At 36.9% G+C, this 24961-nt stretch overlaps 3 protein-coding genes across 3 annotated transcripts; all 3 read right to left on the reverse strand.

Annotated features, from left to right (window-relative positions):
* rx3 (retinal homeobox gene 3) lies at positions 1 to 2180 on the reverse strand. Its single transcript, XM_057360806.1, has 3 exons — positions 1763 to 2180; positions 1247 to 1473; positions 1 to 610 (listed from the first exon to the last, which is right to left on the reverse strand). The coding sequence occupies exons 1-3, from the start codon at positions 2010 to 2012 to the stop codon at positions 182 to 184; spliced, it is 906 nt and encodes a 301-aa protein (XP_057216789.1). The 5' UTR covers positions 2013 to 2180; the 3' UTR covers positions 1 to 181.
* Positions 2181 to 4112: 1932 nt separating this feature from the next.
* Positions 4113 to 8293, reverse strand: cplx4a (complexin 4a). The gene is made up of 3 exons (XM_057360826.1): positions 7903 to 8293; positions 5723 to 5810; positions 4113 to 5029 (listed from the first exon to the last, which is right to left on the reverse strand). The coding sequence occupies exons 1-3, from the start codon at positions 8064 to 8066 to the stop codon at positions 4802 to 4804; spliced, it is 480 nt and encodes a 159-aa protein (XP_057216809.1). The 5' UTR covers positions 8067 to 8293; the 3' UTR covers positions 4113 to 4801.
* Positions 8294 to 11514: 3221 nt separating this feature from the next.
* lman1 (lectin, mannose-binding, 1) lies at positions 11515 to 23989 on the reverse strand. The gene is made up of 13 exons (XM_057361163.1): positions 23783 to 23989; positions 22568 to 22722; positions 21504 to 21611; positions 20608 to 20669; positions 20224 to 20323; positions 19994 to 20117; positions 19803 to 19861; positions 19458 to 19590; positions 18686 to 18873; positions 18365 to 18435; positions 14898 to 15060; positions 14589 to 14710; positions 11515 to 12222 (listed from the first exon to the last, which is right to left on the reverse strand). The coding sequence occupies exons 1-13, from the start codon at positions 23973 to 23975 to the stop codon at positions 12186 to 12188; spliced, it is 1515 nt and encodes a 504-aa protein (XP_057217146.1). The 5' UTR covers positions 23976 to 23989; the 3' UTR covers positions 11515 to 12185.
* Positions 23990 to 24961: the final 972 nt, after the last annotated feature.

Consider the following 24961-nt stretch of genomic DNA (forward strand, 5'->3'; position numbering starts at 1 on the left):
TACAATTCATGAACTTTAAAAACAACAAAAACAAATGTACATTCTTTACAAATAAAGACATCCACAATGAAAATCCTTGAACTGGGGGAGTGTGAAATGATGGCCTCCGATGTCTTTGACATCAAAGTTGAAGATGCAACATTCAGTCTCTAAAATGTCTCAGTCCTGCAATATTCAAATTCTACCATGTCTTCCCTATAGACTGTATGTGCTCTTTAGCTTTCATTCTTAGTGAAGCGATGCTTGTGTTTCGTGGATCTGCCTCTTCCAGAGGAAATTTATCCATAAACCCAGAGCATTGGTATGGAGGGGGGCACACGGCTCCAATGTGGGGTAGAGGGTGGTTGAGCGTGGATGAGCCGAGGAATTGTGGAGGGGTGTAGCTGGCTGGCACACCATGTTGAGGGGTGATGAAGCTGGGTAATGATTGTAGTGGAGAGGTGGAGGAGGAAATAGGTGCAGTAAGCCAGGGCTCTAAAGGCAAACAGCTACCCAGAGACAGTGGTCCGGATCTGGGGATGGAGAGCATAGATGACTCCTGGAGCTTGATGGAGCTCACTTCCAGTTTCTCTTGACGGCGCCACTTAGCACGACGGTTTTGGAACCACACCTGGAATTGAGAATTAAAAGAAATTAAGTAACACTGAAAAAGCAACGTATTTTTTTTAATGTCCCAGGGATGTAATCAAAAAGTCAAACGGTTATCAAAGTTGAAAGTTCAAATCAAATATACTGGCAAAATAAATTGATGTATTTCAATAGATTGACTAAGATAGATAGGCTACATAAAATTGTCTAATGCCCGAGTTAAACATACACTTTAGGGAATTAAAAATAATGAAATTTTAATTCAAAAGTCTAAAAGAATTCAAGCAGCACATTCTGGCATTGTTTGTCTTAATATACAAACTAATAAACATTTACTTATAAAAGTAAATTAATATTTTGAAAAAACACTTAAAATTATAGTTGCAAATGTGACCATTTCTTTGGTTGTAAGTGAAAATATAATAGCATATATATAAATGCATAATTGCCTCATTGAAATTACAAATACATTGTTTGTTATGTAAAAAAAAGTGTCTCCTGCAAATCCGCTACATATCACTTTTACGCGGCAGTTTTTGCGAAACGAATTTGACTTGGACACTCCAATGACTTATCTGCGCAAATTCTTTAATAAAGTTATGCTTGCACACACGTTTTCAACCAATGATTTGTGTACGGTGCATGTTGTTGTACACACCTGTACTCGAACCTCAGGCAGGTTGACCTTGAGCGCGAGCTCTTCTCTGCTGTATACGTCAGGATAATGTGATTTCTCAAAAGCCCTCTCGAGCTCGTGAAGCTGAAATGTGGTGAACGTGGTTCGGTTACGCCTGTGTTTTTTCTTGGGATTTTCATCGTCTGATAATTTCCCACTGTCCACGTCCAGTAAATCTGGACTGACCATGGTACCAGATTTACAAACACCTGTGAAAGAATTACATTACAATTTAACATACCCCTTGACCGAATGTCAAAATATAACATGGAAATATTTTTCTAAACGCTTTGAAGCACAGTTTTAATTAAATATCAAAACCTTTGATTGAAGAACATTTTCTAAACTTTTTTAAATTGAGCTAATTATTGCCCATACAGTAATCTGTATTTCATTTTTGTTGAATGTTTAATCATTCACATTCAAGTAAGTTTACAAAAAAATAAAATGAACAACTGGAAATGCTAAACAAACTTATTTGTGTTTGTAGGTACTCACTTTCAAAGTTCTTAGATTTAGTAGTTTCCTTTTGGGAAGACGACAAACTCCCATTAGTGGAGTGTTCGATGTCTTTTATTGGCCTTCCTGTTCCATAGGAAAAAGCCGGGTGAAACATGTTCTCTCCCTTAAATCCCAAAATGGATTCAATGCTGTGGATTCGCGTTTGGGAACCAGGACTGCGACCCAAGCGCGCAGTTGGGGAGAGACGCTCATCCATGTCTTGGGACTGTGATCCAACAAGCCGCATTGATCTTCTCGTGAAAACAAAAAAAGACGCAAAAAGCCAAAGTAAAGAAAACACTTACCCTGGACCAAAGCAAGTCTTTTGTGATTTATGTATAATAAATAGAAAAATACAGGAAGATATTCTGTTGTTAATATTCCAGGCTGTCCCAGCAAAACGAATCTTGCAACTTTCCCCAACGGTTGACCCGAACTCAGTGAGGATACAGTGGCCCTCAGGGGCCTTTTATGGAGATCCCTCGACCGGGACCCTATTGTGCGAGTGACATCCCCTTTCGACGCGTCAAGAAACGTCAGAATGGTCAAAATGAGGGATTTGGAACGTCTCAGTGCATTAACTCCCCCCAGAGATGATAGTGGACTACGGTGAAGCTTTGAAAACCGCTTTACGTAAATCTTAAATCATCTTTTTCCACTCCATATGACTAGATCATGGCCTATAGAAATAAAACAAACTGGGGAAGGATTTTAACTTTACGCGGAGTCCGGGGAGAAAATCAAAATGACCCTCGCTTTGATTTAAAATTGTCAAAATTCACCACAGCTAAATTGTAATTATTGTAACGTCAATACAACTGTACTATTTTGATTTTAGCCACCCCTGATATAAAAATAGCACAATAGTAATTGTGAAAATTGGAATTTTAACACGTACATTCCCAAAGTAATGTTGCAGTATGGCATACGCAGGGCAGTTCACGAGTTCGCCTAAGCAAATAATAATAATGGTGGCAGGGAAAATGCTGATATGGGGTAGGTAAGATATGCGTATTTGGCGCGCTGTCCAGGGGGCGGGCTCCGAGCTCGCCGAGTCCTTCCGACCCCGGAACACTCTGCCCCTGGTGGGGCGAGTGCGCCGAGCTCGGAAACGGCCCGAACCCAAAGCTCACCCCCCGGGGTCCTGCTGTGGAAAGCGAGTTCGGGGAGATCGGCCGAGGAGGTGGAGGAATGTTGCATTACTGTAGAGAGTGTTCAGGTAAGAATTCTGGTCTTATTTATGCGGAGGCTCGCTTGAGCTGATAGGGTGAAAATCGTGATTGCTGGTAGCGAACCAGCCGAGTTTGATTAGGAGCTCCGGCTTCACCTGAACTTTGTTAATGAAACTCGTTTGGATAGATTACGTGGGTGCAAATGGTGCTCCGGCTTCTCCCGAACTTTGTTAATAAAACATCATTTTTTGTAAGAGTTGTGGACATCTAAAAGAAAATTAAGTAATATAATATGAAAAATAAAACTGAATTGTTTAAACAATCAAATGTATTAAAGTGTACGATGGGAGATTATTAGATATAAAGTGTATTGCTAATAAACAATCTAATTAAAGTCGTTTAGTTCAAGCCTTATAACGTAGCACCCAACAAACTAAGTCTAAATCTTACTTTAAAAATTACTTTAAATCTTCACTTTGAGTGGTTTGGGCCATTAGAAGATTTTGTTACATGAACAAAACATGATCTCAAGCAGCAAGCGCGCGACCCCTGAGAGCTGCCCTGCAATTGAGGTGCAGTTAATTGGAAGAATTTGTCAACTTCCTCAATATTGAATGGATACGTGTAATTAACTGCGAACAAAGATTGACAGCAGTCTGATAATCCGCAGGACACACGCTGGTTTGAAGGGATTACACACTTTCCCCCCTCTATCCAAAACAGTTGAAATCCTTTCAACTGCTTGGCTTTTCCCTAATTACAACAGATAATGTTAGTATTCCCAGATTTATTCAAACAAACACACACGAAATATGTGTAAATTTAGAATCTGGGCTTTGTGCTGACTAACCTATTTTTTATATTGTCACATTTCATTTGAATCAATATTCTGCAAATATACAGTACATTCAACAATGAATTACTAAAAAAATCAAATCTAAGCAATGTTTTAAATAACAATTGGATTTCTATATTTATTTTAATCTCACAATTATTACTTACAAATTTTCATTTTTTTAGAATTATTATTCTATATTATTTCATTATTTCAATATAAATCATATTAGGTTATGGAACATCGGAAACATTTTTATTTTTATTATTAATATATATGTATATTAAATAAACAAAAATAAAATAAAAAATAAAATCAAACCAGACCCCCAATATTCAACTGTGTTTTAATCATTTTATTCAATTCGTTTACACATACAACCTACACTTAAAATACTTATGATCTTACATAAAAACTTGATGTTAATACATAACACTATACATAATCCTTAAACATTACAACATAACACGCCTCAATTCTAGATTGTTTGCTGTCATACGAAGAAATAAAATGTACAGCATCACAATAATCTCATTCTGTGTGCAAAAACAACAACAACAGGAGAAGGGATTTAAACAGTTTTTTAGCATCTGTTTATTATTAATAAAAACAAACAGTACTTCTTTTACCCCATATTTACAGTAACACCTTGAAATAGTTTGAAAGACAATGTGGAAACATCAATCTTTCTTTGTTATACAGTAGGTACTGTGAACCAAACTGGAAAAGAGAAAATGGAAAACAAGTGACTTTTATTTAAACAACACATAACAGAAAAGAAATCTGTCCTGACAGATGAATTGGAGCCATACAAATGTCATTCATATGTGGGTGAACTGAGAAACAGTCAAACTCAAATCGCAAAGTCAACACCTTACAGCTCAGAATTGAATATTTCTCAGACAACAGACCCCAGATCAGCAAACTGGGGCGAATTTTACTGACGAATGTGGAGAGAGAGAAGCAAAGATATGTCTCTTAATTTACAACCGTACCTAGTTTGTACAATTTTGGAGATTTGTTTAACCACTACATGACTGAGCACTTCTCCTCAGTTTTGGATTTAATCTCAGTGAGTGTGGCAGATGCTTTCTCTTTGATTTGATCCATGTCCATGTTCTGTAAATTCTGCATTTGTCCCAGGATGGAGTCTTTCTCCTCTTCTTCTGTGGCATCTTCATCTACCATCTTCAGTAGTTCTTCAGGAACATCCACATCATCTCCAGCCATTTGGATCATGTTGTCGTCCTGCTCACTCTGAGGGCAACCACAGACGAGGAATCGACCACAATTCATTTGAATGCATGCAGTTCCAATATTACTTATAGATACTAAAAATGTAAGTATAAAAGTTAGATCCATAAGTTATCCATAACTATCAACAGACAATGGTTTAAGTCTGTTCTCTGTAGCCATTTCATGCTGGAAATACAAATTATTTTAGATAACAGCAAGTGCCAAAAGCTCAGAGCTACAGAACATTCACTGGGTGTGAAACCACTCAATTACCCGATAAAGCATGGGAAAAAAGTCAAATTTATATTTGAAATGATCTAAAAGTAAAAAATGACTTTTATGAAATGAAATGAATTTTATTTGTGATACACTCAAAATAATAAGTTGTACTGTTAAAATTAGTTAACGCACAACGAACAATTGTTTTGGCATTAACTAACAATAATAAATGCTGTAAACTATGATTATAGTTAGTTCATGTTAGCTGATGCATTTACTAAGGTTAACAAATACAACCTTATTGTAAAGTGTTACCTGAAAATAGTCAATGCAAACCCTAAATGTTAACGTTGATGTACTGTATGCCTAAACTTTGTGCAAAAAACTGTATTTATAACATTATATTATATTAAACGTATTGCACCAAATGGAAAAAAAGGCATGAGGAATTTACTGAGATTTTTGTACATTTTGTTCTTAAGAGGGGAATCTTACTTTAGGAAGTCGATACTTATCCCGTAGACACACCCTCAAAGTCGCTCTCTCTGCTTTCTTGTGCAAGAAATCTGCATCCCTCTCCATCCTGTGGGTCAGAAAAGAAGATCAGGTTATCACATATTAAAGAAAAAACTACATAATCTCCAAAAGCTGTTTTTAATTCCATCTACAAAGAATAAAAATCTCGTCTTTCCATATTAAATAGTACCATAAACGTGTAATTTGGACCGTGTGTTTAGAGCAATACACTGGCTGGAGCTTAAATGGAGATAAAGCTTCAGGGTGTCATTGTTCAGTCACATACTGTATACCCAAAGCAAAGCTATTCTCTAAAGTTTGTTAGAAACAACTATAGCTCTTAATGTCTTTTGGATCATGTTAGATCTTAAATTACACAAAGATCTTCTGATGTTTGGATGTAATCTCACAGCCGACATGTATGTTTGTATTAGTTGAGACATCTGTTTCCATGGACATATGTCTACTAAAGTGAGACTGGTGTTGCTTGTAGATGTCTTTTCTTATTTGAACATGAATTGTATCAAATCTTGGTGGACAGTTTAACTAATTGTTGTTTAGTAACTTGTAATTATAGTCACAGTTTTCATGGATAAAACCAAATTTAAAATATTGAGAAATATATCAACGATTATTACGAGACTTTGTTGACAATGCTGACTGAAGTTAAATCTTGACACTTTTAGCATTTTACTATAATATAGTTAAAATTCTAGGCAAAAAATACACTGTATAAATATATGTACTGTATAAAACTATTTGTTTTTTTTGTTGGCTAACAAAAAAATGGTTACCTTCAATTGAAAAATATTAGTTAACTCAATGAATTTCTCGTTTAGTTGACTAAAATTGTTAGAGTAGTATTTTTAAATTGAATTAACTCAAATTTTTAAGGCAACCAGGTAACTTATGTATTTAATTGATTCAACAATTTTTGTATGTACAGTATATACAGTGTTTTATTGAAAATCTTTTAATTTAAAAGGTTCTTGAATATATTTAAGCATAAAATACATCCATAAGGGCATTGTCATGACTGAAACAAACGTCATAATTCCATGATTTAATCTGTTTATGTAATCACTTTACCTGTTCATGGCCGGCACAGAAGACAAACAATGTGCATTTTTGTGCTTCGCAAAAAATGTTTTACGTTCACAAGGAACACGGTGATTACATTTTTGTTTCATCAGCGAATTAAACACAAAAATAACATAACAGCAAAGCAAAATGGCTGCCAACTAGCCCGGAACAAATAAATAAATATGATTTCAGGTTTTAAACAGACTAAATTCTCTGATGCCTTCATTACTTGTTGACTGCTATGATTGCTTCTAAAAATAGCGTTATCCAGCTCAACAAGGTCAGGATAACCTGCGCTAAGCGCTAAACTAAGCCCTGCTCTTAGAACTGATTAGCAGCTAGCACGCATGACGTTTACTCTCTGATATCAACATGCAGTGCGTTTAAACCGTAAGACTGTCATCTTTACACTCTTTTACCCCATGAGAGAGGATTCAAAGTTAGCTTAAAAACAAGAGGAATATAAAATATGGAGAAAATAAACGCTGTAAGATTTACATTTACATTTAGTCATTTAGCAGACTCTTTAATCCAAAGCGATTTACAGATGAGGTAAAATGGCGTGTAGGCCCCTTGCTAAGCACTAACTCTCTTAATTAATTTACATTAACATTTATGCTTTTGGCAGAAGCTTTTCTTCAATGTGATTTACATTTTACTCACAGTGACTTATATTGCATTCAAGGCATGTAGGCTACTTTTTTTATCAATAGGTGCGTTCCCTGGAGGTGGAACCTGCAGCTAATGCACTGTTGTGTAACTCTCTAACAATTGAGCTACAGAAATAAACATGCAGATTTTTCACATTAGGCCTACAAATGTTTCTGTCGGACTTTCTGTCATTCAGCGTGGAAAGAATCTAAAATCACAAATACAAAATACAATACAAATACAAAGTTGCAACTGCTTAGTTGTTATTAAGATGAATGTTAATAATGCACCAATCCCTATAAAAACTAAAGCTAAACAAGATTTAAAAAAGTATATACTCAACAGTCCAAATAAACAACAGTGAGCATCTTAAAAGAATTGTTTAAAACGTTTGCTTCAGTGACATTGGCCAGAGCTTTACTCACTTTTCCTCTACTACTTGTTTTTGGTACTCCTCATATTCTTCTCGGGTCATACCGGCGGCCGCCGCAGGGTCCTTGGGGGTCTCCTCCTCTGCCTTCTCCTCTCCTCCTCCAAAACCCATGCCTTTCAAAGGGTTCCCCACCATACTCTTAATTAAGAAAGCCATTTTTAACCTTTGTGTTAAATTCCCTGTTTTTAGTAGAGGTCCTTGAATGTATAGTTGGTGGTGTAATTGAAGCTAGGCTAACCGACCTGCCTGCCTGCGTTATCAAGGACACACTGTAGACTACCAATAGCAGCCAAAAAAAACAACGTTTATGCTGCAGCCATAATCTGGATTAAGATACGGTCGTCTACACTGAGGCAGATGGCTGTGAGCTCTCTGTTCTACACAGTAAAAGAACTATGGATTTGTTGTCAATCACAATGTCAGAATAATATTTGTTCGATCATAAGGAAAACTATGACTTTGGGGTTTTGGAGGTATTAGGTTGGTGTCTAGTGTTGACGTCACATTTGTCTCATCCACCCACTGACTGCTAATCACATTACTTTATAAGAGACTGACCAATGCTTTCGCACCAACCCGTTCTGAGATTTTCCATCCGTATGTTTTGTGAAGCCAGGAATGCAGAACCAGACCTGTTAAGATTCACGCATTGCAGCTATTAAACATGATATACAACCTGGCTTGAACACAATTACAAATGCAAAAGATGGTTTAGCTGGTTTTCAAAGCCATCACAAAGACTCCCTGACCCTGAAAAAAGCTAAACGTATTTACAGAAAATTTCCATTTAATTCTCACAAAACAGCTCTTGAAAGATCAATTCTTGTTTCATCATCTCATTAAAACTCGGACACTGTCAGGGTCTGATGTTTTCTGTCCAAGGTTAAGACACTTAAAGCAATAAAGACACCGTTGTGTTTCCAGAATCCCATGACAGTTCCATTATGAGGCTACTGGAAGCATAAATGAAGTAAAAACAAATTATTTCTAAAGAGAAGGCTGTTTTAAGACTGTAGTACACAAAATTGTTAATGCTTTTGTTTGCGTAATTTATTTATTTATTTGAAAAGGGGGGGGAAAATTATGCACTACAAGGAAGGCAATGAAATTAGTTAAGCAGGTTGAAGATTTAAGTGTCAATCTTTACCGTTCATACAGTGACATTTTTTCGAGTGATACATGTTATTCGAAGGAAAGAAATGGGCGTGACTTGATTTAATCCATTGGGGCTTAGATTATGGAATGTGGTACATATGACACGAAGGCTGAAGAGATTGGTTGGAAAGATAATGAAGATAACCTCTTTTTCCAAACAATGTAAATAAATGAAAGTAAACAGATTTAATTTTATGCTCATTTTAAGATAAATCAAGTCGTGTTTCTGTAGCTCAGAGCATTGCATTAGCAACACAGCGGTTGTGGGTTTGATTACCAGAGAAAAAAATTATATATATTTTGATGAGCCAATCATTCAATGGCAATTTGAAATGAAAACGGTGCTAGAATCAGCTGCGTGTGATCTTGTGCTGGATTGATGGCAGAATGATGGGTTGGAATGACAGATGGGCCACATTTACACTGCATTTCTCTGCGTAATCCTGTGGGGGTGAGAGAGAACTAGAGAACACAATCCCACAATCCCAAAGCACCGAACAATGATGGAACGAAGAGAGCAGAGAGACTGACGCCGTGCTGGATAATCATAACTAAAAATAATCGGCAAAGCTCAGCGCAATAATCTAATGACACAAATGTAAGTGCAATAAAAACTCTTTTTAACATGTTGCTATGCAGTTGTCAGGTCTCTAGATATGGCTCGGGTCCCTCCTTCAATTTAAATCTAGGGGATTATTTGCAATCTAATATTCCAATCCAATCAGAAGTCTAACCGTTAACAATTTGAGATATCACACAAATTAAGATGTCATCATAGCTCAAGCAGTGGGCCTACGCAACAGGTAAACCTGAGATGAATACTAAGTATCTGCAATTGTACTCCTAATACTTGAATAAGTCTCACAGTGCACAAGATGAAAATGTGCTTATTTTTATATGAACATATTTATAGAAGTAATGCTTTTAACACTATCGTCCTAAAGCAAATGAGACGTTAAAGTAGTTCACCTTCAAAATGAAAATTCTGTCATTATTTACACGCCCTCTTGTCATTTCAAACCTGTATGACTTTCTTTCATCTGCAGAACACAGAAGATATTTTGAAGAATGTTGTTAACAGCCCCCCCATTCACTTGCATTGGTTGCAATAGAAGTGAATGGGGGGGCTGTGCTGTTCTGTTACCAGCATTTTTCAAAATATATTTTGTGTTCTGCAGAAGAAAGAAAGTTGTTACATTATCAGATTATCTATTGAAACAAAAAGATAAAAACAAGCTATCAGTTAGTGAAAAGCATCTTTGCATTTGATTTATTTTATGTTTTTTTTGGCCCATGAATCACTCAAAACACAAGTAGGGCTGTCACAATTAAATTAAACTCGATTAAATAATTGTCTCATCGCAATTATTCGATATAATCGCAATTATTTCAGATGACCACAATTATTGTAAATCCTTGTAAACAAGGGTGATCTGCAGTATCTGGAGCATTCTACATCCATCATCCTTGATGCACTCACTGGTACATTCAAATGACATTTCTCCATTTGAGTTGAATTTTTATTTTTTGTCTTGATGAGTTTTATTAAAGTGATTCCAGACTTGCAGCAAGACGACAACATCCTCAACATCTCGTTTTTTGTTTGAGTGCTCAAGAGAGTTTTCTGCTGGTCACTCTACAGTGAATGTTGCCAGTTATCATGTCACATTTCTAAAGAATATATTTTCTTCATTTATTATATTAATTGTAATGAATCGTTACAATTGTTAAAGCCTTATAACAGACAATTAATCGCTATACTCAAAATTCATGAACAGAGAATCACCAGATTTCATTCTAGCACTTGACACAAAATGTTAAATAAATGAGAAACCACTTGATAATATGTTGGAGTGTCAATCAGATAACGGCACAGAATTCTTTACGATATTACCATACGAGTAGTATTTACACAATATCAATAAACATAGTTATTAACATCTCAATTACTGTCAATACCAGTATATTACGTCACTCCTGTGCATTTGACATATTGTTGCACTGACACCTATTTGACTTTTTCTCCATCAAAAATCCTGAAACCTGTCGTTTACACAATGTTTTGGACGTCAATCACTTTGGCTTTAACTTTTGACACAAAGCCTTTAAATCAACATCCAACCAGTCGTTTGTGATGATTGGAGCTGAATAAAGGTGGAGAAAGTGTGTTAAAGCCCTCTGTCTCTGATCTAATCCCTAACAATGGCCGGGTCGTAGAAGCATCCACAGCAGCACTATAGTTCTCAGTGGGGTTCCTCACATAATCCCCTGCACGAAACCATCCGTGTCAGCCAGAGTTACATCTGCATCCAGGAGCTCAAAGCTTCACATTTAGCCAGAGGCGTAGAAACCATTATAACAGAGGAGGACATTTCCCCCCACTTGTTAGGAAACAATCAGTATGTTACATAAGAGCTTCGGGCTATGTAGCTGACCGCATAAAACGTCAGTTTAAAGACCAAGTTGAAGCCTCTGCCACCCTGTGGTTTTATGATCGGTAATACTAATGTGTCATTTACACATTTATAATGCTTTCTTTAAATGGTCTGGTTTAACAGAATGAGACACACAGAACGTGATTCGATTTGTCTTTTATGTAAATTGTTGAGAAGAAAAACAGTTTTCAATGTTTTCAAGATTCAAAATACACATTCACAACCTTTGCGCGCTCGCTGGCACCAGTACAACCATGCTCTAACACTTTTGGAGAAAAAAACAGCCTTTTTGTAAAGGTTACACCAAAGGAAATGTAATAAAATACTTTATCCTATTGCAACTTTTACCACAGTTCAGAACGCTCGTCGCACAGTGAGTGTTTCCTGGACCGATATTCCAATGTAAATATAACGGCAGTGTTCTAAAGAATATATTACATCATATTCAGAGATCTTCAGTCAAAATCGTCACACGCACTTGGAGAAAAAACCCCAGTCATTCAATTCCTGTACAGCATTGATCAAATTAAAGACCACAAGTTGAAATGAAAAGAAAAAAAATCAAATACTTCGGTTTTCAAGTACAAGAATTTACAGTTTGAGAAAACGAACAAACTGGAAATTAACCTTAATGGACAATTGCTCATTTACATGTTGTGCTGTGTTTACCGAGAGCTACACATCATCAAAAAAACTTCTTAGCCGCTGCTTCCTGATGACTCCTGAGAGTGAGAGAGTGAGAGAGAGTGAAAGTGAGAGAGCGAGAGAGAGAAAGTGAGAGAGAGAAAGAGAGAGAGTGAAAGTGAGAGAGTGAAAGTGAGAGTGTGAGAGAGACAGTGAAAGTGAGAGTGTGAGAGAGAGAGAGAGAGAGAGAGACAGTGAGAGTGAAAGAGAGAGTGAGAGAGAGAAAGTGAGAGAGAGAGAGTGAGAGTGAAAGTGAGAGAGAGAGAGAGAGAGAGAGAGAGAGAGAGAGAGAGAGAGAGAGAGACACACACACACACAGAGAGAGAGAGAGAAACAGAGAGAGAGAGAGAGAGAGAGAGAGAGAGAGAGACAGAGAGAGAGAGAGAGAACAGAGAGAGAGATGAGAGAGAGAGAGAGAGAGAGAGACAGAGAGAGAGAGGAGAAACAGAGTGAGAGAGAGTGAGAGAGAGAGAGAGAGAGAGAGACAGAGTGAGAGAGAGAAAGAGAGAGAGAGAGAGAGAGAGAGAGAGAGAGAGAGAGAGAGAGAGAGAGAAAGAGAGAGAGAGAAAGAGAGAGAGAGAGAGAGAGACAGAGAGAGAGAGAGAAAAGAGAGAGAGAAAGAGAGAGAGAGAGAGAGAGACAGAGAGAGAGAGAGACAGACAGAGAGAGAGAAAGAGAGAGAGAGAGAGAGAGACAGAGAGAGAGAGAGAAACAGAGTGAGAGAGAGTGAGAGAGAGAGAGAGTGAGAGAGAGACAGAGAGAGAGAGAGAAACAGAGTGAGAGAGAGTGAGAGAGAGAGAGAGTGAGAGAGAGACAGAGTGAGAGAGAGAGACAACAGAGAGAGAGAAAGAGAGAGAGAGAGAGAGAGACAGAGAGAGAGAGAGACAAAGAGAGAGAGAAAGAGAGAGAGAGAGAGAGAGACAGAGAGAGAGAGAGAAAAGAGAGAGAGAAAGAGAGAGAGAGAGAGAGAGAGAGAGAGAGAGAGAGACGAACGAGAGAGAGAGAGAATTGTAGAGAGAATAATGAGATGAGTGAGAGGCAGTGCAAAGAAGGGATGAAATTGGACGAGAGAGGAGAATGGGATGAGAGAGGCAAGTGAAGAGTAGAAAGTAGAGGTGGAAATGAGAAAGACGGAATGTTGACAGAGAGAAAGTGAGAGAGAGAGTGAAAGAGAAAGTGTGAGATGAGAGAGTGTAAAGAGTAAAGTGATAGAGTGAAAGAGGGGAGATGAAAGAGAACCCGTCGAAGAGTTGAAAGTGAGTAGTGAAAGAGAGAGAGCAGTGCACAAGTGATGATTGAAAAGATGACGCGCGCGCTGAGATGAAAGTAAGAGAAGTGAAAGAACTTCGAGAAGAGCTGAGTTACATGAAGACTTGAGAGAGAGGAGAGAGTGAAAGAGAAGAGAAAGTGAGAGAGAGTGTTGGAGAGTGAAGTGAGAAAAGGAGGTGGGAAAGCGGGAAATAGAACCGAAGAGTGGAGTATGGAGATTAGACGATTGAGAGAGATTATGGAAGAGGAGAGAGATCTGAGAAAACCCGAGAGTAGTGATTTGAGGGATTTGTGAGAGAGAATGGAGTGAAGGTGGATGATCACTTTAAATTTGAGAGGCAAATTTGCTAGGCACGATTGATACGGTGATGAGGAGATAGTCTGAGAGTTAAATGAAGAAGAGATTGGAAAGTGAGATGAGAGAAAGTTGAGAGTGAAAGTGGTGTAAAGGTAAGAGAGAGTGATTAGTGACCGAGAATAGTGATTGGAGAGAGGAACGAAAATGTGTACGAGAGAGAGTGAATAGATAGAAGTGAGAGGTGAGAGAGAAAGGTATCATACTCAGATGGATTCAGAGAGTGGAAGGAGATGAGAAAGTGAGAGGAAAGTGAGGAGTGAGAGAGAGAGAGAGAGTGAAAGAGGGCGAGAGAGAGAGAAGGTGAAAGAGAGAGAGAAAGAGAGAGAGTGAGAGAGGGCGAGAGAGAGAGAAGGTGAAAGAGAGAGAGAGAGAGAGAGAGAAGGTGAAAGAGAGAGAGAAAGAGGGCGAGAGAGAGAGAAGGTGAAAGAGAGAGAGAAAGAGAGAGAGTGAGAGAGGGCGAGAGAGAGAGAAGTGAAGAGAGAGAGAGAGAAGAGAGAAGGAGAGAGAGAGAGAGGGGAGAGAGAGAGAAGGGAAGAGAGAGAGAAAGAGAGAGAGTGAGAGAGGGCGAGAGAGAGAGAAGGTGAAAGAGAGAGAGAGAGAAAAGACAAAACACATTTTTGTAAACATTTCTGTTTAATACTTAAACTCCTGAAATATCATTTTAGGAACATGAAATGATGAGCAAAGTTTTTGGAAGCTCAGCGAAGGAATCTCACAAACCACTGACACATTTCTTATAAGCGAAAAAGCACACCGCAATACAAAAAACTCACTCACTTGTACATAACGTAGCCGAAGAAGAGGAGAGACTGAATGACGATGAACATAAGAAAGTGTGTAAAGGACAGGCAGTTGGGTAATGGAGGAAGCTCAGGACATTTCACCTTCTCTGCAGGATTCTAAAAATAACCATCATCATCATCATCATCATCATCATTACCAGGCATTCGTAACTGAAATCTATTGCATCAGCATGAATATATAGGCTAGATTCTAACATTCATATCAAGTCCAAGACGAAAGCCATACCGGACAGTGTAACAAATGAAAAAAATTAATTACAGCATGCGTCACGTGTGACCTCACCGCATTTTTCTGTACGATGTGCTCAATGTTCCTCTTGACCACATGCAAATGCTCCTTGATGTCATTGAAGTGCTGGATCGTCTCGTACGAGCCGAGCCCGCCGGCGTGACCCTGCTGCTGCTGACCCACTGCTAACTGCTGCAGTGAACCTGACAATGAGTTCCTGGGAAGAACAACACGACATCAGTGCCTTCACCTGCCCTTGTTGTAAATTAAACTCACAGAACAGGAGTCACGAGCAATAATATCAGTTATTAAATATTAGGAAGCACATTACAAACGGCAGCAGATGGTCAAATATCAGGGAGGTGATTTTCTGTCAGTTTGAACAATCAGATCCTCAGAGACTGTCTGTCTCTACACAGACTGAGGATTGGAATATCTGATCTCAGTCTTAACAAAGTTCTTGTTTAATGGATGGTTTGACATGGTCTTGCATTGTAGACATGGACGAGAAGGAAAATGAATTGCATGCACTTGTTTTTTAAATTACATTTAAAATAATTATTTTATCATTTACCTTTTGTCATTCCAAACCTGTATGATTTTTCTTTATCAGAACCCATAAGATATTTTGAAAACCATTGGCAACCAAATAACATTGGCTTCTATTGACTTCCATTGTATGGACACAAAACCACAGAGAAATTTCTCAAAATATTTTATTTTGTGTTCCACAGAATAAAGAGTCATTTACAGGTTTTTAAAGACATGCGGGTGAATAAATGATGACATATTTTTATTTTGGGGCAAACTATCCATCACTAAAAATAAATAACACAACAAGTGAGCTATAGTGCAACATTTCAAAAGAAAAAGTTCATATTTCCAAATTTCAAAGAAATTTTCTCCCACCACTGACTCTGATAAAGCAGTAAAACCTAACAAATGATTCTGTGTCACACCTCTAGTGGTAGTCTGGTAGTACTGCATGCCAACACCGCTGGCATTGATTTCACTGCCAAATGACTCTGACCAAGATCTTCAGTCAAGAAAATCTTAATATTACAGTGAATTGTCCTGATCTAATCTTTTAAGCCTCTCCAAAAGGCCATATATCCTTTAGCCTCCTAGAAAAAATGAATTGCTCAAGCAGGATGATTGCTAAATTAATCTTCCTAAAATCTTCCTTTCTTAAACATATTTAAAATGATTTGGACAAACCCATTCAGGGCATGCCGTGCTTTTCCAGAGGGGGAACTTTCATATAAACGGCCATTAAAGATCCATACAAATCCATAACAAAAATATACACACTCTTAAAAAGGATGTTAAACCATAACATTTTTGTGTTACGGAATTTTAACACACTGTGATTTTTAACATATTTTAACACGAGTCATTTTATGTACATTTTGCGTTGAGGGACAACACAGGGTCGAGTTAAAAGTAACACAAAATGTGTTGTCATGAACTAGATAAAGATGGGCTCACTTAAGGACAGAGTGTGTTATTTTTAACACAACAGTATTTAAAATAAAAAAATATATAAATATATATAATTAACAAGTTGTGGGTAAACAAACAACACAAAATACTTCAATAATAAAGGTTCCAAGTAAATGTTCAAGCATGCTTAGTAGAAAACTTTAAAAGAGCAACATGCTGTTTAACCATTTAACCAACAACACATCTTACAACTTTTCATTGCTTAACTTTCTTCATTTCTTTGGTTTGCGCTTAAAAAATGCTAAGATGATTACTCGGACAAAACAAAAATATGAGGGCAGTGATAAAAAAACCGTTCCTCAGGGAATTACAAATACAAGACATCAATCAGAGGCTGAGCATGTTTGAGCTGCTGTATGATAGATATATTTAAAGACTCTCATCTAATCCACCAAACAGAACCCCTGTAAAGAGCCTAAACAAAATCAAATTTGTTTCTTAAGGGAGAAAAATTAATTAACCATAAATCCCCCTTGAGGCACAAAGTGAACGTTTAGAAACGCTGCCCATAATCTTTATCCACTTCAAATGACCTATATGCATTTTTTTCTCGGACAATTTTGTTGGGCTAAAATGAGAAAAATCAAATTACGATGAAAGGGTTAAAATCGTAGTATGGGCATGATCTATAAAATGAATTCGATCAAATGAGAGCGTTTGGTCGTGGATCGTCATTTAAACACGCACACCAACAGGATTAAACCCAAATGAACAATCAGCACAGATTACTAATCTGTTTCGCTGACAACAGGAGGGTAAATGTGACCTCAACGCCACCTTTTTAATAAAGACAACTGTATTATATACTGCTTACATTCATATTAAAAATCTCACACCGCTTGACCTTGTTAAAACAAAAGAAAGAATATGTTGCATGTGCTGAGCGACACAGATTAGTTATTTTAACAATGTAAATACAACAATTTTAATTTAGGCCTATATAAAAATAACACACAATTTAAATAAAATTATTAGAGCTTTAAAAAGATTAAACTAATACCAGATTTAACGCATTGTAACTTTATAAAGAAAGAAAACAAACTAACGTGTTGTTAATTTGTGTGAATGACACAAGCAAATTGTGTAACAGTGCTCTTTAATAGGACGGTATGATGCCTTTTTACTATTTTTGTCCCAAAATTTAAAAGCCAATGACATCACAATCAAACTCAGTGTGCTTATAAAACCATACCACTGATTTAATTAAAACCAATTATAATATCTGGCCATATAAGAGCATTACTGATTGGGATTTGGGATGATAGGTTAAAAAAAATCAATGGAAATCTATGTTTTAGAATACGCTTCATGATTTTACCTTATAAACAAACAATTTAACTGCTAATAAACCAAATAAAATCAGCCTAATTATATTTAACATTCAAGACATGCTCCTCCAATTAAATATAAATATTGTCAAATATGTATATATAAAATAAACAATGCACTCCTCCTCAACAAAACTCGTAATCTCAATACATCCATTACAGACAAATCTCTTGCTCTCTGTCGCAAAAAAAAGCATCGGTAAGTGTTGTTCAAAAAATCTGTTAAACAATCATTATAGTTTGATCAGAGTTAAATAGTTGTAAAAACACTCTTTTGTTGGCTAATCCTCTACTTGCACACTAAAGGACTTTTAAATGCTGTATTTTGCCATCTAATCCCAAAGCTTTATTGTTGTGTTTAAAACCTTGTTCGTCTACACCTCGCTTCGAAAACACCTGGGGGGAAAACAAACAACTTTCCACTAACAAAACAAAAACAAACATCACCGAAGCCAAAACAGAATAACAAACAAATGTATCTAATCTGGATTAAACACTGAACATCTTTATCTTTTCATGTAATGGCACAAAACACCGGAACAAAACCTAATCTGTCGTGTTGTTCAGTCCAATGAAAAGCCTCGTAATGCACCAAGACCTCTTGCTTTACTCAGAGACTGTATGAGATTTAAGACTTCATTGAGTGGGAGTTTTTAGTGTTTCTGGTGAACAATATTTTCCTTTACTTACCTTATTTCAGTAAGACTCCTCAAAACCTCTTGTTGTGTGTTTATAACAGTGTCCATTTCATGGCTGGGAGCCTAAAAAACAAGTAAATGAAAGTTTAAAACGTATATTTGATCAAAATCACAGATTTAGAGCCCCACAACTTCATAATCAAACTTTCTTTCATCAAGAATGTGAGTGTCAAGTCTCAATCTCCACCATTTTCCGTTCATTCGTTTATCTTGTTATATATATCATTTAAGCGTTTAACCATCAATAAGGGTGCAAAAAGCAGCATTTTTCATTCAAATGAACAATCTGAAAGTTTCATACATCTCGACCTACCTGTCCTGACTGTGCTTGTGACCCGCGTTTGTGGATCTCCTCTGTGAGGACCGACACGTATCGCCGTTGTTCATCCAGAATCATGGCCAGCTGCCGGTTCAACTGCTTGATTTCCAGGTGGATCTGGTTCTGACCTTCAAACACCTGACGGATCTCCCGATCATTCACGGTTTCATACAGGTCCTCAACTGTCAGAAGAGCAAATCACACAACTTAAGATGACGGAAGTCAAACAGATCTTATCTTTCATTACAAAGGGACTATATTATAGAAGACCGTATTTCACCCACAATTCTCATCATTACAATGAATTAAATCAATGACGGTACCAAAAACATGTTTCATTATGAGTACGAGAGAGGATAAAAATGGTTAAAAATATATGTATACATTTATTTATATAGGCAAGTAAATAAGTAAATAATAAACAAGTGTATATGTTTATTATTTAATAAATCATGTAAAGGAAACTGGCCCGACATGCTTACTTGAGAAAAATAAAATAAGTAAATGTAGAATAAAAAATACTACAAAAGTTTTAAAAAATTATAAAATATATTAAAATATGTATATAATGAACCTTTTTTACAAAATAAATCTGGCAACCTGGGCCTGATTACATGTTTATTTCTGGCTTGTTTTATTTTAGGCAGAGTTCATTCTTGACACATCAATGCTTCGAACACATTTCTATCGACTACAAACAACACGAACGCTCAAAGCTGCATGCGAGTCTGAGGTCGAAACTTCAGACGGGTTACGAACGACTCACTGGGCTGCCCCTGGACTTCAGGGTGCTCTCTCTGAAACTCCTCTTTCCTTTTGTCGAGCTCTTGTTGGAAATTCTCAAATTCTTCCTGGTACTTGTCCTTCTCCTCTTTGGGAATCTCTTTTTCTGGGGGAGGCTTTGTAGAAAGACACAAAACACACATTCAGACCCGCTCACGCACACAGACACACTCACGCATACTCCAATTATAATGAACAAGAGCAATGGAGTAGGAGTTGGACACTTATGAAATAAGTATGGCCGATTCTTTTGAATCGCACTGAAATGTGTGCGTGCGTGTGTGTTTGTTAGGGAGGGGGGGGGGTGTTTGGGGAGAAAATTGTGTACCAGATTCTGCCCGGGCTCGGTGAGTCTGAACAGCAAAAACGACAGCACATCATGGTCATCTGTGAAGATCACATTTGTTTAAGATAGGATTCAATGTACTTTGTCTGTCAAATTTTACGAATGTTTACAAGTAGAACATTCGATTTAATTCTACACAGAAAAATCAAGAAAAGCTTGTTTTTAACTCGTACCTGCCAGTCCTCCGGTGGCTGCCGAGATGCCAAAATATCCGGATTCAGGAATAATCATGTTTTCAACTTTGGTGCAGAACTCATAGTCTTCTTTATCAGGAGTGAAACCGTTATTGATGAACACCTGAAGGAATTGAGATTTGGGTTGGACATTTTAGATTATGTTTATTAGATCTAATAACTGGACGACACTGGGATGAGTCTAAAAGTACACAAACAGGTGCCAGTACCGATAAAGTTTGCTTGTAGTAGATGATTTTGGCTCGTACAGGGTAGGGTTTGTTTCTGAAGTCTCTAAGACATGTACCCAGAGACTGAGTCGAGCCATCACTGAGGAAAACAAATGTGCATTTATTAAATAAACAGACACAGACAACATGTGGTTTATCTTAAAAAAATAATAACACAAAGACTTGGTAAAAAGTCACTATTTCTCTTTTGTTTTTTTCAAACACATGCTGTTAACATTTCTCCCCGCTGGTTTTCACTGTCACGCTCAGATTAGGATGGACCGAGGATTAGACTCTCTCTCTCATAAATAATCATATTTCTTAATCTTCTCCGAGTTGTAACAAATGAGCCCTGATGTCAGCAAAGAGGAAATGTTTACTTACTTTTGATGGTCATAAGCAAGTTTTCCATTGTTACCCACGACTAAGACAGCAGGGTTATTTTTCTACAATGTAAAGGTTACAGAGAAGAGAGATAATCCTTGTTTAGTATAGAGAAAACACAATACGGATCTGCAGAGGTGCTTTGACATCCGTTCCTGACAAAAGCACAACCGATAATAATAATCCTTCTATAAATGCATATTAACTCTACCTAGCCTTCAGTCGGGAAAAAAAACATGTTGCATTTAAAAACACAGTTGGATGATTTCTGACACAAACAAAATGTGATCAATATTTATGCTTTTCAAAATGATTAAAACGCATTAAAATCGTTTCTAAAATTCAACTTAAACAAACCGTTCACACAAAAAAGAAAATTCTGTCGTCATTTGAAAATCTGTATAAATGTCTTTGTTCTGATGAACACAGAGAAAGATATTTGAAAGAATGCTTGTAACCAAACAGTTATTGGCCACCATTGCCTACCAAAGTAGGAAAAATATGCTTTATTCTGTTGAACACAAATGAAGATTTTTTGAAGAATGTAGGAAAGCAAACAGTTCGGGGGGAACTTTTGACCACCATTGTCACTGTTTGGTTCTTTTGGTTCATCTTTCTCTGTGTTCATCAGAACATTTATACAGATTTGGAACAACTTGAGGGTGAATAAATGATGTCAGAATTTTTATTTTGGGGTGACCTGTCTCTTTAAAAAGTAGAGAACAGTAGAGTGATCTTATTTCTAGTGGAAGGGAAAATTTTATTTGAAAAATATTTAGAAAAACGTATTAAATAAATTACTATATATGGTATATGTATAACTTGAATATAAAATTATTTTCAAAAAACAAAATTAATGATTTTTTTAAAGAAATTACACAATTGTGTGCATTCACCTTTCCGTCATTATCAAACGAGTCAAAGAATATTCCCACACCGTTCCACTGATCAGCGGCCCCATACACAGGACCCTCTAGACCTTGACTGGCTGTGAACCATATGGCCTGCAGAACACACACACACACATCAGACTCTCTTCATTGAGCATGGGTAATTTGGTAAGTGGTGCTTGAGATCGGTGTGGTCTGCTGCACAGGACTGTGGGACAATTTAAAGAAAGGACACGCTACTAGTACAACACTTCACAATACACACTCGTTCTACACTGCAGATTTATCAAGACTGACCTATGGACGCTTGTCCTGATAAAATGATTTCTCTGCAAAAGAAGCCCCTCCCACTTATGATAAGAGGAATTATCTAAAACTCATGACTGTGGAAAAACTAAGGAAATCTGATTTTGTGCACTTAAGGCATAAAGCCACACTACATGAGCTCTTAAAACCAGTAAGAGGAAGGTAAAAATGTGTGATATGAAAAAAGGTGCACTCCTGTCTCACTCACTATAATGACTTTATTTATACATTTTAATTCCTTGATGTCCTGTATCTGTACATTTGCCCAGACAAAGTTCTGTAGGACACATTTGTTCTTATTGTCAATGAGACTAGTGTTTCGAAAAGGATTAAAGACAATTGCATCTCTATACAGTGCATAGAGGTGTGATGAGGCAGAAAGAAATGGGTTAAACAAATCCCCAAAACACCTGCATTGTGAATAAAACAAGCCATTTTTCAACAACAGATGGCAGGACAAAAGAAATGTTCCCTGATTCCTTAAAGAGGCACAGATCTCAATATGAAGAGAGATCACTACACGAATGACAGCAGTCCAACAGGTGTTAAAAAAGACGATTTTGTGAGAATGTCAAACAATTTGAATACTTTTGTTACAATGCGTTTACAGGAAAAATCATGCAATGTCAAAATGTTAAAAAGCTACATGCCTTGTTTCATCAATATTTCTTTAAACATTTAACTTTTCAACTAGGCCTGTGCAGGTGCAAACGTGAGGCTTTCACAGTCATTACACATTTAAATGTGTAAAAAAAGACTCTCACCAATCCATCTGCTCCCATCCGGCCTCGTCCAGACACCCGGAATGCCACTTCAGCTTCCCAGTTTTGCATACTTACAGGGGATTTTGTCCATACTGAACCCTTCTGGCTCCGCAGAGAAGGAGTGATGCGAACTTGATCTGCGCTTGGAATGGCATCTGGAGTTAGAAAATAAAATAGAAGAATATTTAATGCAATATTTAATATTTCATAAATACCATTTTATGACTATAACCATGATTATGAACAGATAACTTTCAGGCTGATTATTAAGAATCCAAGGTGTAAAGGGAAGTATGCTTGTTTTCGAGCACTGCATCATGAACTTGCTTATCTGGAAATGCAATGCAGTGCAATGTAACATTTGTCCTTAAAACTAAAAATCTGTGTGCAACAAATCCAATCTCGTCAGCGACAGCAAAGAGTTATGCAATATCATCATTATCAGATGCCAACATGTAACATATGAGGCAGTGAGAGGTCGACTTACAAAAGACTTGAGATAAATCCATGGAAGTCATATGAAGACCAAAAATATGTAGAGCACAAGCTAATACGAAGAGGTGAATGTTTGAGAACTTTTAAGTGTTGCAATACAGAACGTCGCTCCTTTCACCTGCCAGGAAAGATCCGTTTAACCCTTTATTACAATTCTGTAGATGTAAAATGCTAAGACATCATTTGTATTTTGCAATTTGCATTATACTGATTTCTAGGTAGTTCAACAGATTGCTATGAATAACTTCCATTACTGAAACTGAACAACTTTCAGATGATATTGAAACAGGTGCATTTCATGGGTTCCAGCTGTTGACCTGCATTTCAATATAATAATCACAGATCAAAAGTCATTGTATGAATCTTATATCTGCACAAAATAGACAAAAATAAATCACAATTTTAAAACATATTGGTGGTGGCTTCTCAAAAACGATCAACAAAACGTGCACAGCGCCAAACAAAACAAAGCAACTGAAAGGTAACGTACTGATTAAAAATGTGCTTTCACAGCTTATTTCAACATATGCATTTTTACAAGAAACAAGTATAATACAATACGTACATTTTTGCACTATTCTCAACATGAATTAATTTGAATGCAACCCTGCCTATACTTTTTCTTGCATTTACAGCACACGTGTACACGTACTGACAGATAACGAGTGATATAGTTGGATGACAGTGTACAGACAGATAGATGCCCATCTACAAACTTACTCCCGGTGTGAACCCAGAATGGGATTCGTCCATCACTCTGTGTCAGGTGCGGCCCTTTGAAACTGTATTTATACTCGAATCGCCGATGCGGCGTGTCTCCGGCGGTGTTGTCGGCGAAAACTAACTGAAATATTAGTGATATTAGTAATAAACAGACATGAGCAGCCAGGCACTTTGCTATGGGCACCGCCATGTTTCAGTCTGAGTGCTGACGTAGCGCAAAGAGAGGCGGGACGACGGAACAGCTGAAAGGCCAACAGGGCGCTTACTCATTGGCTGAGCCGTTTGATTGACTGACGAAGAACTGAAGCGGCGAGTGCTTTTTTGTCTCGTTTTCAGATTTTGGTGTCTGGAGTGGTTTCATTGCATACATCAAGGTAACCATAGTAACCGTAGATATTTTAACAAAATAACACGTAGTCCTTTTTATTATTTTTTTTACATTTAATTATTGATAAATTTTCTAGTACTTAATTTGTGCAAAACTCTGTCACGGTTTTCTTATAAAATTGTAGGTCATACTTTTTAGTTATGTTTGGTGAAATAACAGTATTCTGCATTTTTTTTAAATTTAAATATGCATTATTTATTTTTTACAGTAATGGTTATTTTATAGATTGTTTCCACAATTTAATTGTATTGAATTTGCACGATACTTTAATAAAAATAAAATTAAAACACGTTATACTTTACATTTTATTAAGATCTTTATATAGCCTATATATCTTAATATTAGGTATATGGGGTAACTTAACCCTAATAAAGGGAAATCATAAACCCTAAGCAGAATACATAACCACAAGTTACTGTCTATTGAATATAAATGTACTTATCTAACATATCTAAAAATTGCATTATGGGTAAAAATGTACAAGTACCGTGAATATAATATAAAGAGGAAGCTCCTAAAATGTACTTTGTCATTGGTTTGGTTCCATAAAGAACCTTTAAACATCCACAGAACCTTTCTGTCACCCCCCAAAAAATCTTCTATAAGAAACACCTGAAGGGCTCTTTGGAGAACCAAAAATGGTTTATCGCTGCTAGGAACCTTTTTCAGTAGCCTACCTTTATTTTAAAGAATGTATGCAGCATTCAACATTAACATGACGTTCTGTACTTTTTTACTTATATATTTATAAAAACACACTTCTCAGAATAGTTCACACACACACACAC

The sequence above is a fragment of the Triplophysa rosa genome, linkage group LG19 (assembly GCF_024868665.1).
Source record: "Triplophysa rosa linkage group LG19, Trosa_1v2, whole genome shotgun sequence".
NCBI lineage: Eukaryota > Metazoa > Chordata > Actinopteri > Cypriniformes > Nemacheilidae > Triplophysa > Triplophysa rosa.